Genomic DNA, 15,554 nt, shown 5'->3' on the forward strand with positions numbered 1-15,554 from the left:
ATCACAGTAGGATTCAGTTATTGATGTCACGTATTGAAGATGAGAGGAGGACATTTGTCAGTGTGTTATGTGATCGCTATCAAGTTGGTTGGTTTTTTTTTCTTTTCATTTAGTGAGCTTGTAAAATGTAATAAAATTAAAGTAATGGTGCAAAGAGTTGACTGGTTGCCCAGAAAGCGATATAAAATAGTATTATTAAGTGAACAAGGCTACAGTTATAAAGAAATTAAAAGAAAAATTGGTGGAAACTTAACCAAAAGTGGCATTTCTACTGTACACTTTTCCCAAAAGGTTTCCACAATTTTGGCCATTACTTTGTGTGTGTGTGTGTGTGTGTGTGTGTGTGTGTGTGTATTTTCTGAGGTTTTCGCAGGTGTTTGTATGTAGGTCTTTGGTTATTCGGGTTTTCTCCCATGTCAAATGGGAAGTGTCTTGGTGATGTTTCGATGAAGTCACATTCGTCATCTTCAGGCTGATGTTTTCGGCTTCTTGCTTCTAGGAGCAATGTGTGATCGTAGCTGTTTCTTCCTTTTAACTGCTAGTGGGGGTATGAACTGATTGGATGGGAGCTTGGCTGTGTTCTGATTGGGTGGAGGTGTGTTCTGATTGGTTAGGGGCTTAGCTGTGCTCCGATTGGTTGGGGGGGGTTGGCTGTGCTCTGATTGGATGGGGGAGTGTTCTGTTTGGGTGGGGGCTTTGTTGTGCTCTGGTTAGTCTGAGTTGCAGGGGGATTTGAGATGGTGAGCTGCATTGCTGTTGTTTGGCTTTGTAACCCGAGCACAACAAAGCCCCCACCCAAAGAGAATACTCCCCCATCCAATCAGAGCACAGCCAACCCCCAACCAATCGGAGCACAGCCAAGCCCCTAACCAATCAGAACACACCTCCACCCAATCAGAACACAGCCAAGCTCCCATCCAATCAGTTCATACCCCCACTAGCAGTTAAAAGGAAGAAACAGCTACGATCACACATTGCTCCTAGAAGCAAGAAGCTGAAAACACCAGCCTGAAGATGACAAATGTGACTTCGTCGAAACGTTGCCAAGACACTTCCATTTTGACGCGGGAGAAAACCCAAATAACCAAAAATCTACATACAAACACCCGCAAAAACCTCAGGAACAAATATACATACATACATACATACATACATACATACATACATACATAAATATGTGTGTGTGTGTGTTATGATTAATGTGTGGTACACAGAGTACTGTGCAAAAGTTTTAGGCAGTTGTGTAAAAATGCTGTAAATTAAGAATGCTTTCAGAAATAGAAGGGTTAATATTTTCTTTTTATCAATTAACAAAATGGAAAGTAAATGAACAGAAGAGAAACCAAGTAAAATCAATATTTGGGGTGACCACCCTTGCTTTCAAACCAGCATCAATTCTTACACTTGCACAAAGTCAAGGATTTTGTAGGACTAGAGTTAGGTATATGATTAACCAATTATACCAAACAGGGGTTAATGATAATCAATTTCATATGTAAGTTGAAACACAGTCATAAACTGAAACAGAAACAACTGTGTAGGAGGTTTAAAACTGGGTGAGGGACAGCCAAACTCTGCTAAGGTGAGGTTGTGGAAGAAAGTTTCATGTCACAGGTCATACACCATGGCAAAACTGAGCTGAATCAGCAAGGTCTCTCCCAGGCAAAGATTGCAAAGCTGACTGGGGTTTCCATATATGCTGTTCAAGCTCTTTTGAAGAAGCACAAAGAACAGGAACGCTGAGGGACATAGACATAGTGGATGGCCAAGGAAACTTAATGCAGCAGATGACAGATACATCATGCTTACTTCCCTTTGACATCGGAAGATATCCAGCAGTGCCATCAGCACAGAATTAGTGGAAACCAGTGAGACCCAGGTACACTCATCTACTTCTACATTTAGATTAATCAAAATGTGAAATATTTGGCTGTAGCAGGAAGCAGTTTATTTGCCGAAGGGCTGGAAAGCATACAATGAGTGAAGCATGATGAAGATTCCTTGCAAGTTTGGGGCTGCATTTCTGCAAATGGAGTTGAAGATTTGGTCAGCATCAATGGTGTCCTCAGTGCTGAGATATACAGACAAATACTTATCAGTCATGACATATCAGGTGTGTGATTGGTCCCAAATTTATTCTGCAGGAGGATAAGGACCCCAAATATATAGCCAATGCCATTCAGAAATAACTTCATCATAAAGAAGAACAAGGAGTCCGGGAAGTGACTCTCCCACAGAGCCCTGATCTTAACATTATCAAGTCTATTTGGGATTACATGAAGAGACAGAAGGATCTGAGGCAGTCTACATCCTCAGAAGATATGTGGTGAGTTCTCCAAGATGTTTGGAACAACCTTGAAGAAATCTTGCTGAGTTCCGTCAGAAAATGTATGCAAGTGTACCTAGAAGAACTGATGTTGTTTTGAAGGCAAAGGCCACCCAAATATTGATTTCATTTGGATTTTGTTAATTGATAAAAATAAACTATTAACACTTCTATTTCTGAAAGCATTCTTAATTTACAGCATTTTTGCACAACTGCCTAAAACAGTTGCACATACTATGTATATGTATATATCTTGATCCAACTGCTTTCAACTTTCTTACATAACAGGTAGCCTTATACTTAGAAAAAGTTACCGATTAATCCACAAACTAATCCTCCATGCTGATGCACGTTATTATGGTATGAATAAAGATACAGTATATGCTGGCATATTAGGTGACCCGGCGTATAAGATGACCCCCATCTTTATCGCCGAGTCGCCTTCCTAGAATGTCGTCTTATACGCCGGAAACTACCAGTATTTCCGGCGTATAAGACGACTTGGCGTATAAGATGACCCCCGTCTTTGGCGCCAAGTTTAGTGCTTCCGGAAGTCGTCTTATACGCCGGCATATACGGTAATAGTAGCAGAATGTTCTATAAGGACACTATGGCAAAATTTAAAAAAGCTGCTATAGCTGAAACTATGGAAGGTGCTCAGCTTGATGATAGACTGAATCTGTTATTTTCAGATATAATTATATTCTTCCTCAGGTATGTTCTTGCTATTTGTTCCTTGTGTGGATCAGGACATTTTTAGGAGTGTATCACACCCAAACCTTCATTTCTCTCTGGCTCTCCTCTCACCTGCTGCTGCGTTTGGCCCTTGCTCTTGCATAGTAAGCTTCATAAGATTTCGGTTTCAGCTCCAGTGCTTTAGTAGCAAATTCCTCCGCCATTCCAAAATCCTGCCATTACAATAGGTGCGTAGATAAGTCATTGAAAAAACACACAGATAGAAGTTGGGAAAAATAAAATAAAATTGATAGATTGTTGTAAGTGGACTGAGTGCTTTCTAACATTAACAAAATATTAGAGAGCTGGTATCAAGAGATCCAACTTTTTTAGTTGTTCAGTTATCTGTTCCTAACTTGGGACTGTAAATGTTAAACCTGTTCTTTGGACTATGTCCAGTCCATGTATCATCATTTTTTCTGCCCTAGAAATAATAAAATCTACTTCAGTTATTTTTTTTTATTTGTAACTTTTTTAGTGCTTCAATACTAATAACTTGAAATAACTTCATACAGACCACTGACACGAACAAGTTGTGGAACAATATATACTGCTCACAAAAATAAAGGAAACACAAACGTATAGGATCCTATACGTTTGTGTTCCCTTTATTTTTTTGAGCAGTATATATATTATAACCTATTTTGTTTTCTCCATATTCTTAGGGTTGGCTCACTTGAACTGACTCATGTGTTGAAGGAATTAGGTAACGGGAACTTAGGGATATATTATATAATCTGGACATTAGCAGCAATTCCTAATAACAATTTATCTTTATGATTATGTGAAGAATCCTAACTAGATACATTAAAGTTCTCTAGGTAGTTGTTCTATACTTGTGTGGCCAGTAGAATATAGAAGGGGAGGCATGGCAAAATAGGCAGAGTGGGCAAGCTTATGTTGTATAACCCTACCATTCAAACAATATGATTTTAAATCTTTTAATTGACATTTCTCAGAATTAAAATTCCAAGAGTAAGGATAAATATACCGTAGATATATCTGAGCTTTTTGTTGCACTACCATTAAAAGAGTTCCTCAACTTAGCTAGAATTAATGCCATCATTTTGATGATATGAGTAAACTCTGTATTATTAAGAGCATAAATAGTGCCTTGGTGGATTGGCCTCCTGGCCCATATAATCCAGTATTTGTTCTACCACAGCCAACCAAGTGTGCAAGGTTGCAACTGTAAAATTTGTTGTTGTTTTTAAGTTTGTTTAAAGTCTAACCTGTTATATATATATCTCAATCTCTAAGTCATAGTCATTTAATTTCTAACCTAAAAAGTTCTCCTTTTCTCTCTCACAGTCGTATTCCACTAAATACTCACAAACACACATTTTATGTTGTTTTAAACATGAATGGCTTTTGAATAGCATAAACACTCATATGCAAGGAGAGTGTAACCTATGCATCTTGAGATTGAATCACTGTTTTAAGAGAAAGCAAGACTTTAGAAGGAAAAGACAATATTTTATATCCACCAGCATCCTTCAATTTCCATATACACTAAATATTTTTTAGAAAATGAAAGGAAGCCATTTTCATAAACTGATGATTTTTTAATTGCTTGAAATAAATCTTAAACTATTGCTTGGCTGTTTCAGAATTAGAAAACCCCAGTGCTCTGTGAAGGACAACCAAATTACAAAAAGGTGGAGGTTTTAAGGCCATTCTAGGAATATAGGTAAGAGTCTGGTTAGGAAGTGATTAGGAACAGGAAAGGAAGCTGGGAAAGGATCACATTCTGGAATAAGCTGTAAGAAGGAGGGCACTTACATTCATTTTCCTCCGACAGCGTGATAAGTTGAGAAGGAGTGACACCTTCAGTTCCCGAAAAGTTTTTAGATCCTCTCCAAACCCTTCTCGGGGGAATTTCTTCAAAGCATACTGATATCGTTGGGCAGCTTCTTTCACTTTCCCTTTCTAATAAAATGTCAAACAGTAAATGTACTATTCAGTTTTTTATCTGACGGTTGTAAGAGTTATAGATCAAGAAATTGAATGTGCCTATAAAAGGGTCTAGAAATAAGCAAGGAATATCAGTTATTCTTCTTAGAGAATAATTTTATCAACTTGTTGACCATTAATAGAAGCTCTCTTCTTACAAATAATTCAGATTCTTTTTTTGCACACCTTTATATTTATTGCTGTTATTGGAGGATCAATTTGCTAAGAGATAGTTTTTGTGGAATGATTAAACAGTGTAAATATTAAGAAAGTACTAGGTAAGTAAGTAAGGGAAGTAAGGAAAAATAAGCAGTAACTCCCAATAATTTTCATTATTTAACATATACTTCACTCTAACCAAAATCAAGTGCCTAATAGACATGTAAAATTTACCTAATAATCTCTTCTGGCCTATGGTTTAAGGTGCAATGGATGTTGTCTTGTTATACAGTTTTCAATTATGAAATTTTCATTTGTTTTTCACAAAAAGGTGAATTAATTAGTAGACAAATGGATTAGCAGAGAAAAAGCAACTATTATTATTTCTGTGGAGAAAATGTAATATCGGACACTTACCATGAAGAATAATTTTTGTTTGATGTGCTACATCTTCATACTGGACTATGATTTCCCTGTAGTTCAGAAATGGCAAAATTCCTTACCCAAGTTCTTTACCAAGTCATTTTCTTAATGAAACTTAATGAAAGTTCAATTCCATAGCAAGGTTTTAAATAGAGAAAAGGGGGCCAGGTTTATAATAAAAGGACTAATGCTGTAGTGTGATTCAGCCAGTTTGTACCAGTTTGGCAGAACTGGAAGCTAATTTTTTGTTGCCCAGGCCCAGAATGGAAGTGGCATTCACATAGAGAACCAGTTGTTCACATATTTGAATCCCACACTGGACTAATATATGACTACAGGCATTATAACCATTTGTTTAACAACTGTTTAAAGTTATGATGGTGCTGAAAAAAGTGACTTACGATTTGTCCTTGCACTTAAGACCACTGCAGTATCTCCGCAGCTACAAGATTGAGATTCAGCCAGCATGTAGTTACAATTGCAGCACCCCAGGGACATATGATTCACGACCTTCCTAACCAATTTCTGGCAAGCAAACTCAATGGGGGAAACCTGTATTTTGCTTAATGACCATGTGATTAACTTAAAGATCATGGGAAAAAAGGTCATAAAATCAGGTGTGATCATGTGATAGTTTACTTAATGACTGGATCACTTAGCAACACAAGTTCCAGTCCTGTGGACAACCTGTGGTGGTAAAGCAAATCTCTTTGAATTACTCGTAGCACATTACTGAATTAGCTAACATGACTAAGTAAGTGGGATAGGTTGGTTCTCCTAAGAAAATGAAACATCAGTCATGCTAATGAGAAATAATAGGATAGAAAGAAGGTAAGTTGAATTCCTTATGAGTTTGGGGGAAAATTTCAATAATGAGGAATTATTTTTTTAAACATGAAAATGGTTAGGGAAATGCTATAGTAGAACAATGGGAAATACAGAAGAAGCTAAGTAAGCAAGTCACAAGGATTTAAGACAAAAGCATTATGAATAAAGACAGAGAATAAGATTTTGCTAAACTCTTCCCTGATGATTTTGGTAGGCAATCTAAAAGCTTTGTCTAGATCAGTGGTGTTAAACTGCCGGCCCACGGGCCGGACACGTCACGACGAAACCGTGCCCACTCATTGCTGGCAATTGGGAAAAAGCCCCGATACGTCGTGCGATGTCATGTGACATCGCGAGTTTGACATATCTGATCTAGATGTTTTCTTTATAGCATTCTAGAACAGGCTTGATAGCATCTTCTTAAACTGTGTTTTCTTGACTCTCTTCCAATTTTAAAAATTACAGAGGAGCCCAAAACAGCTTTCATTTGTATGAATTATATTTATCAATATTCACCATATTAAAAATTAAAATTGATGCATTCAATAAAATGTTTTATTTAATCATGTAAAAATAACAATATTAAATCCATTAGAAATTAACATAAATAAAATATTTTTCATGAAAACCCTACATTTTTAACAAATAAGAAATAATATGTTGTAATGTAAAAGTTGTACACTTTCTATGAGATTTTTATTTTTCTTCTATTCTTGTTGTTTGTTTTACTGAGGTTCAGTGTATTATTTAATCATTTTTGCAGTCACCTGAAGTGAAGGATTTTACCCACAGCTTCCAAATGGCCAAATAAACTATGGGCTATTTAATCCTGTTGGGTAAAACTCTTATACTTTAGGCAATTGCAAAAACCCTAAAACAGTATGCTACTAGAGTTCTTTTTTCTCCAAAGAACATGCAGAAAGCTTTTTGGGGAAAATAGTAATTAAAAATAATTCATAGTAAAAGCAGTTTTAAAAAGAATTAGAGATCCTGAAATAAAATATGACAATAGGTTTTATATTGTTTCAAAATAGCTGAATGATTTTAGAGGACACTGATTGGTACTAATGGAGAAATGGCCCAAAACCAGAAATAATTATAGAATGATTCTAATTTTCACAACTGTTATTACAATAGGACAGCAAACAGCCCAAATTCATTCACCCCACTTAAGTTTTACTCTTTTTAATGTAAATGATGTTTCTGTTTTTCTCCTAAGGACTACAAATATGATTAAAGATTTAGCCTGCCCTGGCAATAAAAAATCAGTGATAATCAGATTTTCTTATAAGTAATATTTGTCAACTAGCTTCAAATAATGATTATGATGGGAATCTGGTTTATTTAATTATAAAGACTATTTACTGAATTACAGGTTTAAATAACATAATAAAACATCTAATGAACACCATTTTTTTTTAAAAAGGGTAATGGAAGTAAATTGATTAAGAATTCTATACTGAAAATATATTCAGTGTAATTTAGAAGCCAATTTGTCCCATAAGGAAGAATGTTCTCTAATATGAAAGCCACAATTGAAAAGTGTCTCTTCCTTAATCCTCACCAGGAAGCATCTTGTCAAAAGGAGAAATCAGAAGATGGCAGCAATAAAATCTGCAGAAATGGAGCAACATTCTTAGGCAATTGGGAGGATGTAATTATTGAGACACTCCAGCCTTACAGGATTTAAAGGACAAAATCAGAAACTTGATCATAGAAACAAACTAGAAATGAGTCAGACTGAGATCAAATTCATAGAATATGGTCTGTCTTGCAAGTGAAAATAAGATTCTCACAGTGACGTTTCAGGCTAACTGAGGCTTCTACAAGCAGGTCCACACAATGTACAGTACAATAATCCAGTCTGAAAATTATAAAATGATGAATGATTATAGCATCAATTTTTCCCAGGAAAAGAACTCAAGAAAATTTTAGCCATAGTTGTTTATGGTTTATAAAGAAGGAAAAGTGAGAAATTAAAATTAACAGAGAGAATTTCACAGTCTGATCTTTATTTAATTATGGTTAGATATGAAGTATGCATGACTTCAGCCTGAACTGTATAGAACTTGGGTTGAATTTTATTTTATTTTTTTCATAAATAAAATATATGCCTATCTTAAATTTCAGAATAAAGAAAACTATCTGAGCCCTAGAGAGCTATTTTTGATATTAAATAATGTAAAGACTCTCTTTTGCTCAGACTGGCCAATTTATCACAGGGCAGATGTCATAGATACTATGAACAATTAAAAGACCCTGTGCGTTTTATCAAAGAATGTATTTTATCCCATTGGTCACAGAAAATAGTATGCATCATCAAATCTGCAAATATAGTATTTAACTTAGTGTTGGAAGCATGCGGAAGAGGCCTTCATCCTGCAGTGGACAGACAGTGGCTAAAATGATGATAATGAGTTTTAACTATATAAATGCCTTAAATACATAAACTTGCATATACTACTCTAAATTTAGGCTATGAATATATCTTTTTAGCTTTGGAATTAGGGAATTGTAATTTATTTAACAATTCAAAATATTGCCAGAACTGCTTACATTATGAATTAAAATTTCTGAAAATTTCTGATATATATTTTCATTGTTCTATAAACATAGAACGATAAATGTTTCTTTTTAATACAAAAGCTAAATTATTAAATATAAAAATACAGTTTCCATCTTACCTTGTAAAACATGTCTCCCTCCTCCATCAACTTGCTCAACAGGATGACCATGATGTCTGGTTTGGAAGTGGCCATTGCCCATGTTGCTGGACCTGCAGTGTACAGGATGCATGATGGGTAAAAACTCATACAATGCAAAAGGTGGCAGTGGAGGAAAGCTAAAATGGGAAAACATCCTGGGCAGATAATTTCTGATGGAGAGAACAACTTGATATAGTCAACTCAACAAGCAACTTTATTCCAGAAAAAAAGTTGGGTTTTATATGTAAGTGAATAAAATATATACTTTGCAATACTATAATTAAATTAATTTTAAAACAAGTCATAAATACTTGAGTCATTTCCGAAGAGAGAATATTCACTTAGTGGCATTACCAAGAAAACATTCTAGAAAAATGAATAAGAAGAACAAGTCTAATATTAAATCAAATTAAAATTAAATATCTATATCATTGTACATAAATTAAGTGATGTGCAATACAAAATCTAATACAGATATACCTGAAATTTTCTGCATCAATATTTGTGGTCACCATGTGAAAATCTTTTAAAATCTCAGTGTTTCTGAAAAAAAATCAATTCAAACTAAATTCTTATTCTGTGAAAGTGCATTCTCCTGATGCAATTCAAAAGTCCAGTTCTGCACTGTCTTATGTTGGTTTTCAAAAACAAAAATAATGAACAAACAAATCATTTCAGAATGAGTTTTTTACTCAGTAAATTATCAGCTTCTGAAGCTCTTATCATCATAGAAAATCATTTCAGAAGATTCAATGAAAACAAATTTGTAGTGTTTTACATATTTTGCAGCATTTTATAAGTGAATTTAGTCTTTAGTTCAAGTTATTCTCTGCAGCAGTAAGAAAAAATAATTATTTGAAGATGAGAAAAATTAAAAGTGGGGAATAGAACACAGGCAGGCAAAACTGTAGAAGAGAAAAGGCAGAGCTGTTAGACCACCAAGTTTGATGATGACAGCAGTAAAATATACCTCGTGGGCGACTTGGTAGTGTCTGACAGCCTTTGGGGGAAGGTGGGGGGGAAGATAGGAGGAAAAAACAAAGTTGTAGGAGAGGGAGAAAAAATGGATGAAGGTGAATTTTAAAAAAGGAAAAAGCAGCAGTGAGAGGCAGGCAGCAAAGCAGCAGCAAATTTTGTGATGCAAGAATTAAGAGACAAAAGCATATGCAGATAATGCTCAAATCTAGAAACATCTACAGAGCAAGGTAGGCAGCATACCAGCATAACAGCTATTTAGATTTTCATTTTTAGATGAGGAACTAATTATGAATTGCTTTCTTTAGTTTGTAAGAGCTAAATAAATAATAATAAATCACCAATGTAATCATCACATATGGAAATGCTGAACATTTGCATATTGAAACTGTGTATGCCTATATCAAAGGAGTATACTGTACTGTGTTTTTATATCCAACAAAGATATGAAAGACATTATTCCCTTTGTGTCCTCCCTACCTATCTTGGCTCCTTTCTTCAAGAGAGTAACTACAACAGAGGTATTGCGGCAGCCCACTGCCCTATCAAGGGGGCGCATCCCACTGTAATCCACATGCTCAATCATGGCACCATGATCCACCAGGAACTGAACCTATAAATAAACAAACAACTGAGTCAGTATCATTCTGAAACAATCACTGTTATTATGTGATTATGTTATTATATGGGGTTTATTTATTTATTTTTGCCTTCAAAAGAGGTCTTATTTTCAGAGGGTATTTTTTCCACTCACCTCGCGATGGCAGCACCAACACCCTCCCCCCCAGCCATCCCACTTCTTCTGTAGTTGAAGGAGTGGCTTCATTCTGTAGCTGAGAATGGAGCTCTGCCCTGCATTTCGCAGTAAGAGGCCTTTCCGGAAGGCCTCTGCAGCCGAGAATTGAGCTACAGATTCAATCCATAGCTTGGTACTTGGCTGCAGATGCCGTCTGGAAAGGTCTCTGCAAAATGCAAGCTGGAGCTCCATTCTCAGCTGCAGAATGAAGCTGCTTCTTTGGCCGCAGAAGAAGTGGACCAGCGAGGCAAGTATCATCCATGGGAGGCCTGGCTGCAATGGTAAACTCCACTTCCCCACCCTAGCTTGATTTTTAGGCATCCATCTCGCCCCAAAACTAGGGCTTATTTTGGGAGTAAGGCTTATATTAAGCCCACTCCCAAAAATTAAGCTAGGGCTTACTTTGGGGGTAGGTATTACTTTTAGGGAAACGTGGTATTATGCTTTTATCATTTTCTATTATAAGCTATATTTCTAAATATAGGTTTAACTATATCATTAGAATTGATGTCTTTTTTGAGACCAATTGGAGGAGTATGACAAGCCAGACCAATTTGTCAGACTGGCCAACCTGTTGCACAAAAATCCCAAATGGTGTAGAAAGCTGCCATTTAAAATATACTTGGAAGTATTGTAGGAATCACCAAGGCTTATTGCTGCAATGTAACTCCATACTGGTTCCTTTTGTTTAGCCCTCCAATCCAATCTTGAAATTAACATTTAAAGGGCATATAAACTTTCAATACTGACAATTTCTGTGGTCTGAGAAGACAGTTAGTAACCCAATTAACTCTATATATTAAATCAAATATGAAAGATTGATAAATATCATAGGTTTCAATTCCCATTATATTTTATAAGATGCAGCTGAAAGTATTGGATTACATAGTCCATTTTTTCCACACTATGAATTACGGAATGAAGAACGGTGGATGCCATTTATTTCCAGTTTCAGTTTATTTTACTGCAAATTGAGATTATTTGAGGGAAAGTGGAGAGGTACCAATATTTTGGCAGTGTCTGTATGTCATATGAATCAGTTGCTGTGATAAAGAAATGAAATAAATTATTTTCTCTTATAGAATAAATAAGCAAACAATAAAAATAATAAAAACTTACCACCTCTGCATCTCCATAAAAAGCTGCTAAATCCAATGGAGTACGTCCATTTTTGTCAGCATGATCTGTAGCAGCTCCACTCTCTACCAAAGCTCGCACTACTGAAAGATGGCCTTTTAAGCAAGCCCAGCTAAGAGCAGTTAGTCCTTCTTTGTCCATTAAGGAAATTGAGGAGCCTGAAGGAAAAAAGCAAACCTGCTTATGTGGTTGTACAAGCTAAAATGATCTACACTTCATTCTTGTAGCAATCTTTTATAAAGGTTTGGTCTTATAATGATTTAGGAATGCATGTATCTCATTTACAAGAAATACTGCTTATATTAGCTTGATAGATACTTTAGAGAGAGAAAATGTCACCTAATAGCTTGTTGCCCTTGGAGTGGCTTGTAGAGTATTTTATGGTTAGAAAATGGCTTCTCAACTTTTTTACTGCATATTGGAACAAAATTCTGGTAATATTCTTCTGCATTTTTGCTCATTCATTAAGAATGAGACAAATTTATCTGTTTGATTAGTTCTCCTATCCAATCTTGAATTCTCCAGAAACATCTTAGTTAAGTCATTCTTGCATTAAAACAAAAAACAAAATGAGCCTGCTGGGTAAAAGAAAAGAATATAATCATTTAACAAGACATAGGGATTAAAAGATAAAAAAAGAGATACAAAATATATTGTCCCACAAATGATAACTTTCCCCCTCTGAATAAGAGCGTCAACTGGGCAACTCATGAACAAAGAAGCCTTTAGCAGCCAAGGTTGCATAATCCATTATGGTTCACCAGTCTTTATCTGCATCCCAAATCTTGCCAACTCTCCTTTTTTCCAATATATAATGTCATCTTGCTCCCCACAAGAAAATGTTGATGTATGTATAACTGCATATTTGCTTAGCCTAATATTTTTTTTCTACTTATGAGATTATCAGGACAGAGGCAGAAATCTGGGATCCAATTCATCTATTAACTTCCTTGTTGCCCAAAAGAATTTTTGCCCAGGTTGCTCAATTGGTCACTCAGTGTGTGTTGAAATGCCCCTCTTGCTGGCATTGATGACTTCAACCTTTATGCTGTAGAGTGTGGGTTGGGAAGAACTAAAGATTTCATGGCTACCATGATTATATGGGTTTGTTCCAGGAAACTCCAGGCAAGACATACTTAAATGATTATACTTAGACCTTATTTGTGCCTTGGAGTCAATATATTATCATCTAGATATGGACAACATTATAGCTAGCTCTGTGCCATGATTATATAATTTCCCAATCCTGATAATAACAGTTTATTTAATTTATAGGGCCACTTAATTGAAATGACTCAAGGCTGATGAGATTGACTGCTGCTTGTGACCTTTGTGAGGTAAACTGATAAATTATAAAGGCCGATATCAGGTATCTTATGAATTTGATTCTGGAAATGATTCCGGTGAGAGTCTCAATGATTTTATACATAATTGTATTTTCTAAACAACCTGAACTTATGAGAAATTGCTTCTGAGTGCCTTCCCTCTGTATACTGATTTGAATGGCTGCTTTGCTTATTGCAGACTTTAGACAGATGAAACAACAAAAGCAACACTTGGAATGCTGATGTAGAAACATGAGAAATGAAAATGGGGCAAGTTCAAATCTGAGTCTACATCATGGCAATAAAACAGATTTAGTACATTTTTCCTCTTATTGCATCAATAGACTGCTGTTCAAAGGTCTTACCTACCCTCTCCGAGGAGAAATCATGTGTATCTTTTGTTGGTACAGGTCTTTGCTGATAAAGGTAACTCAAATTACCAATCTCTTGACTCTTGGAGGGAATGGAGTTCATGTAATGACTGGAACAGCAACATGCTGGAATTTATTTTTGCCTGTGGAGTCCAAGGAAGCAGGGTTGTCTCTGGTATTCCTTGGCTACCTATGGCTTGAATTCATACAGTATTTCTCCTGTTTTTTGAGGGTAGATGGAGTGTGTGTTTGTGTATGTATATACTATGGGCTGGTGATTATCAATGCTTTGCTTTAGGAAAGGACATTTCCTACACATTTAAAAGAGGCCCTCCCAGAATTCTGCTATTCTTGGAAATTATTGCTATCTCGTTTGTAGACAAGAAAAAGATGCCATGTATGCCTAAAACTACTTTTATTAAGAATGGCTATAGTCCCAGAATATTGCAAGTCAGAATATGCTTCTCTTTCTCCTTCCTTTTTTTTATCTTTGAATGAATTCATAGGGTATTTGTCTAAGACATTTTCATACTGTTCTCCCTCTTCTAGGCTTGAATGATGTTTACTTCCTTGTCGCCTTAATAATAGATTCTCCCTCTCTCCAATAAGGTCATCTGCTTTATTGTCTGCAGTTATTCAGACTATGTTCACTGGTCAGCTAACAGCATACTAGAAGGAATGGGTTATCTTTTCAGTCATAATTCAGGCTTGGGGACGCACTTTGTCTTGGCATCCATTTATTTCTCCATTTTAAAAGAATTATATACTGCCATCTCCATAATTAGATTACTATCATCTTGTCCTGAGCAAAAAATCTATGAGTGGGGCTGCACATTAATTGGGAGAACCCCATGCTTGTTCTGGAATTTTGGACTACTCCTAAGAGAATGGCTGGCATATGTCCTCTAGACACCTATCAATTAAATCATTCAAACATCTAGGATTTGGGGAAATAAGCAGACTAGAATGTGTGTGTGTCTGTGGGGGAGCAGCACACATGATCTCTCCATGTTCTTGTGGTTACTAATCTATCTTTCTACATACTTCCTTCCTCTGTCCACTACCCTTGAAATCCTATTATTTATTTCCTATCAAACTTTTCTTTAAGTGTCAGACATCTCAGAAAGATTCTGCAAAAGAATAGAAACTAATAGTTTCTCTCTAAACTCATCCTTAATTACACCATACTAAGTTGTACATTTTCTATATCAGAATTTCCAGAACAAACATGCTCCAGGTCCACTCTCTGAAATAATATCATTTATATTCAGGAAGTGTGCCTTCTATATCATGGGACCTCCCATATAGAACTACCTCCCCTCTGAGATCTGGAAGTCTGGTTGGGCTTCTGGAAGGCTTTCAAGATAGAGGCTCTTTTTCTCAAGAGGACATAATATTAGTTGATCTTGTATGTTTGTTTTGTTTTTATTCTGTTAACAGTCTGTGAAGCGCTTAAGCTATTTTTAATTAGATATTACCTTGCAGCTATTAGATAGTGCAGGTTTTTTTGGGGGGGGGGAGTAAGCTGCCCAGAATTACCTGATTAGGATGGGTGCCATATAAATTAGAAAGAAACAAAAATGGATAGAGAGAGATCTTTATCCCACAGAAGACAAAGAGCATTTTTACATCCTTTCTTGTAAAATCTAAGATTGGCAAGCCACTTTGTTTCTCTGCAGGACAGAGAAACTTTTGATACAAATTATTACTGATACTCTAACTCCCTGGATAACAATTCACTCAGGGTGATCTACATTTGGAGTAGTATGTGACTACAAAAATAAATATAAGAATAGTTTCTACATAGATGCAGTGGGTAGG

General features: G+C 35.9%; 1 protein-coding gene across 1 annotated transcript in view; it reads right to left on the bottom strand.

The window, feature by feature from the left end:
* Nucleotides 1-15,554, bottom strand: part of TANC2 (tetratricopeptide repeat, ankyrin repeat and coiled-coil containing 2) — an 80,419-nt gene that overhangs the window by 5,487 nt on the left and 59,378 nt on the right. The window contains exons 9-13 of the mRNA XM_039355305.1: nucleotides 12,020-12,195; nucleotides 10,585-10,717; nucleotides 9,109-9,200; nucleotides 4,844-4,990; nucleotides 3,134-3,234 (exon numbers count right to left, since the gene is read on the bottom strand). Coding sequence (XP_039211239.1) covers nucleotides 3,134-3,234; nucleotides 4,844-4,990; nucleotides 9,109-9,200; nucleotides 10,585-10,717; nucleotides 12,020-12,195 — 649 coding nt within the window. The remainder of the gene's footprint in view (nucleotides 1-3,133; nucleotides 3,235-4,843; nucleotides 4,991-9,108; nucleotides 9,201-10,584; nucleotides 10,718-12,019; nucleotides 12,196-15,554) is intronic.

This window comes from Crotalus tigris, unplaced genomic scaffold (genome assembly GCF_016545835.1).
Source record: "Crotalus tigris isolate CLP2741 ecotype Arizona unplaced genomic scaffold, ASM1654583v1 scf7180000018662.152376, whole genome shotgun sequence".
In the NCBI taxonomy this organism is placed as follows: domain Eukaryota; kingdom Metazoa; phylum Chordata; class Lepidosauria; order Squamata; family Viperidae; genus Crotalus; species Crotalus tigris.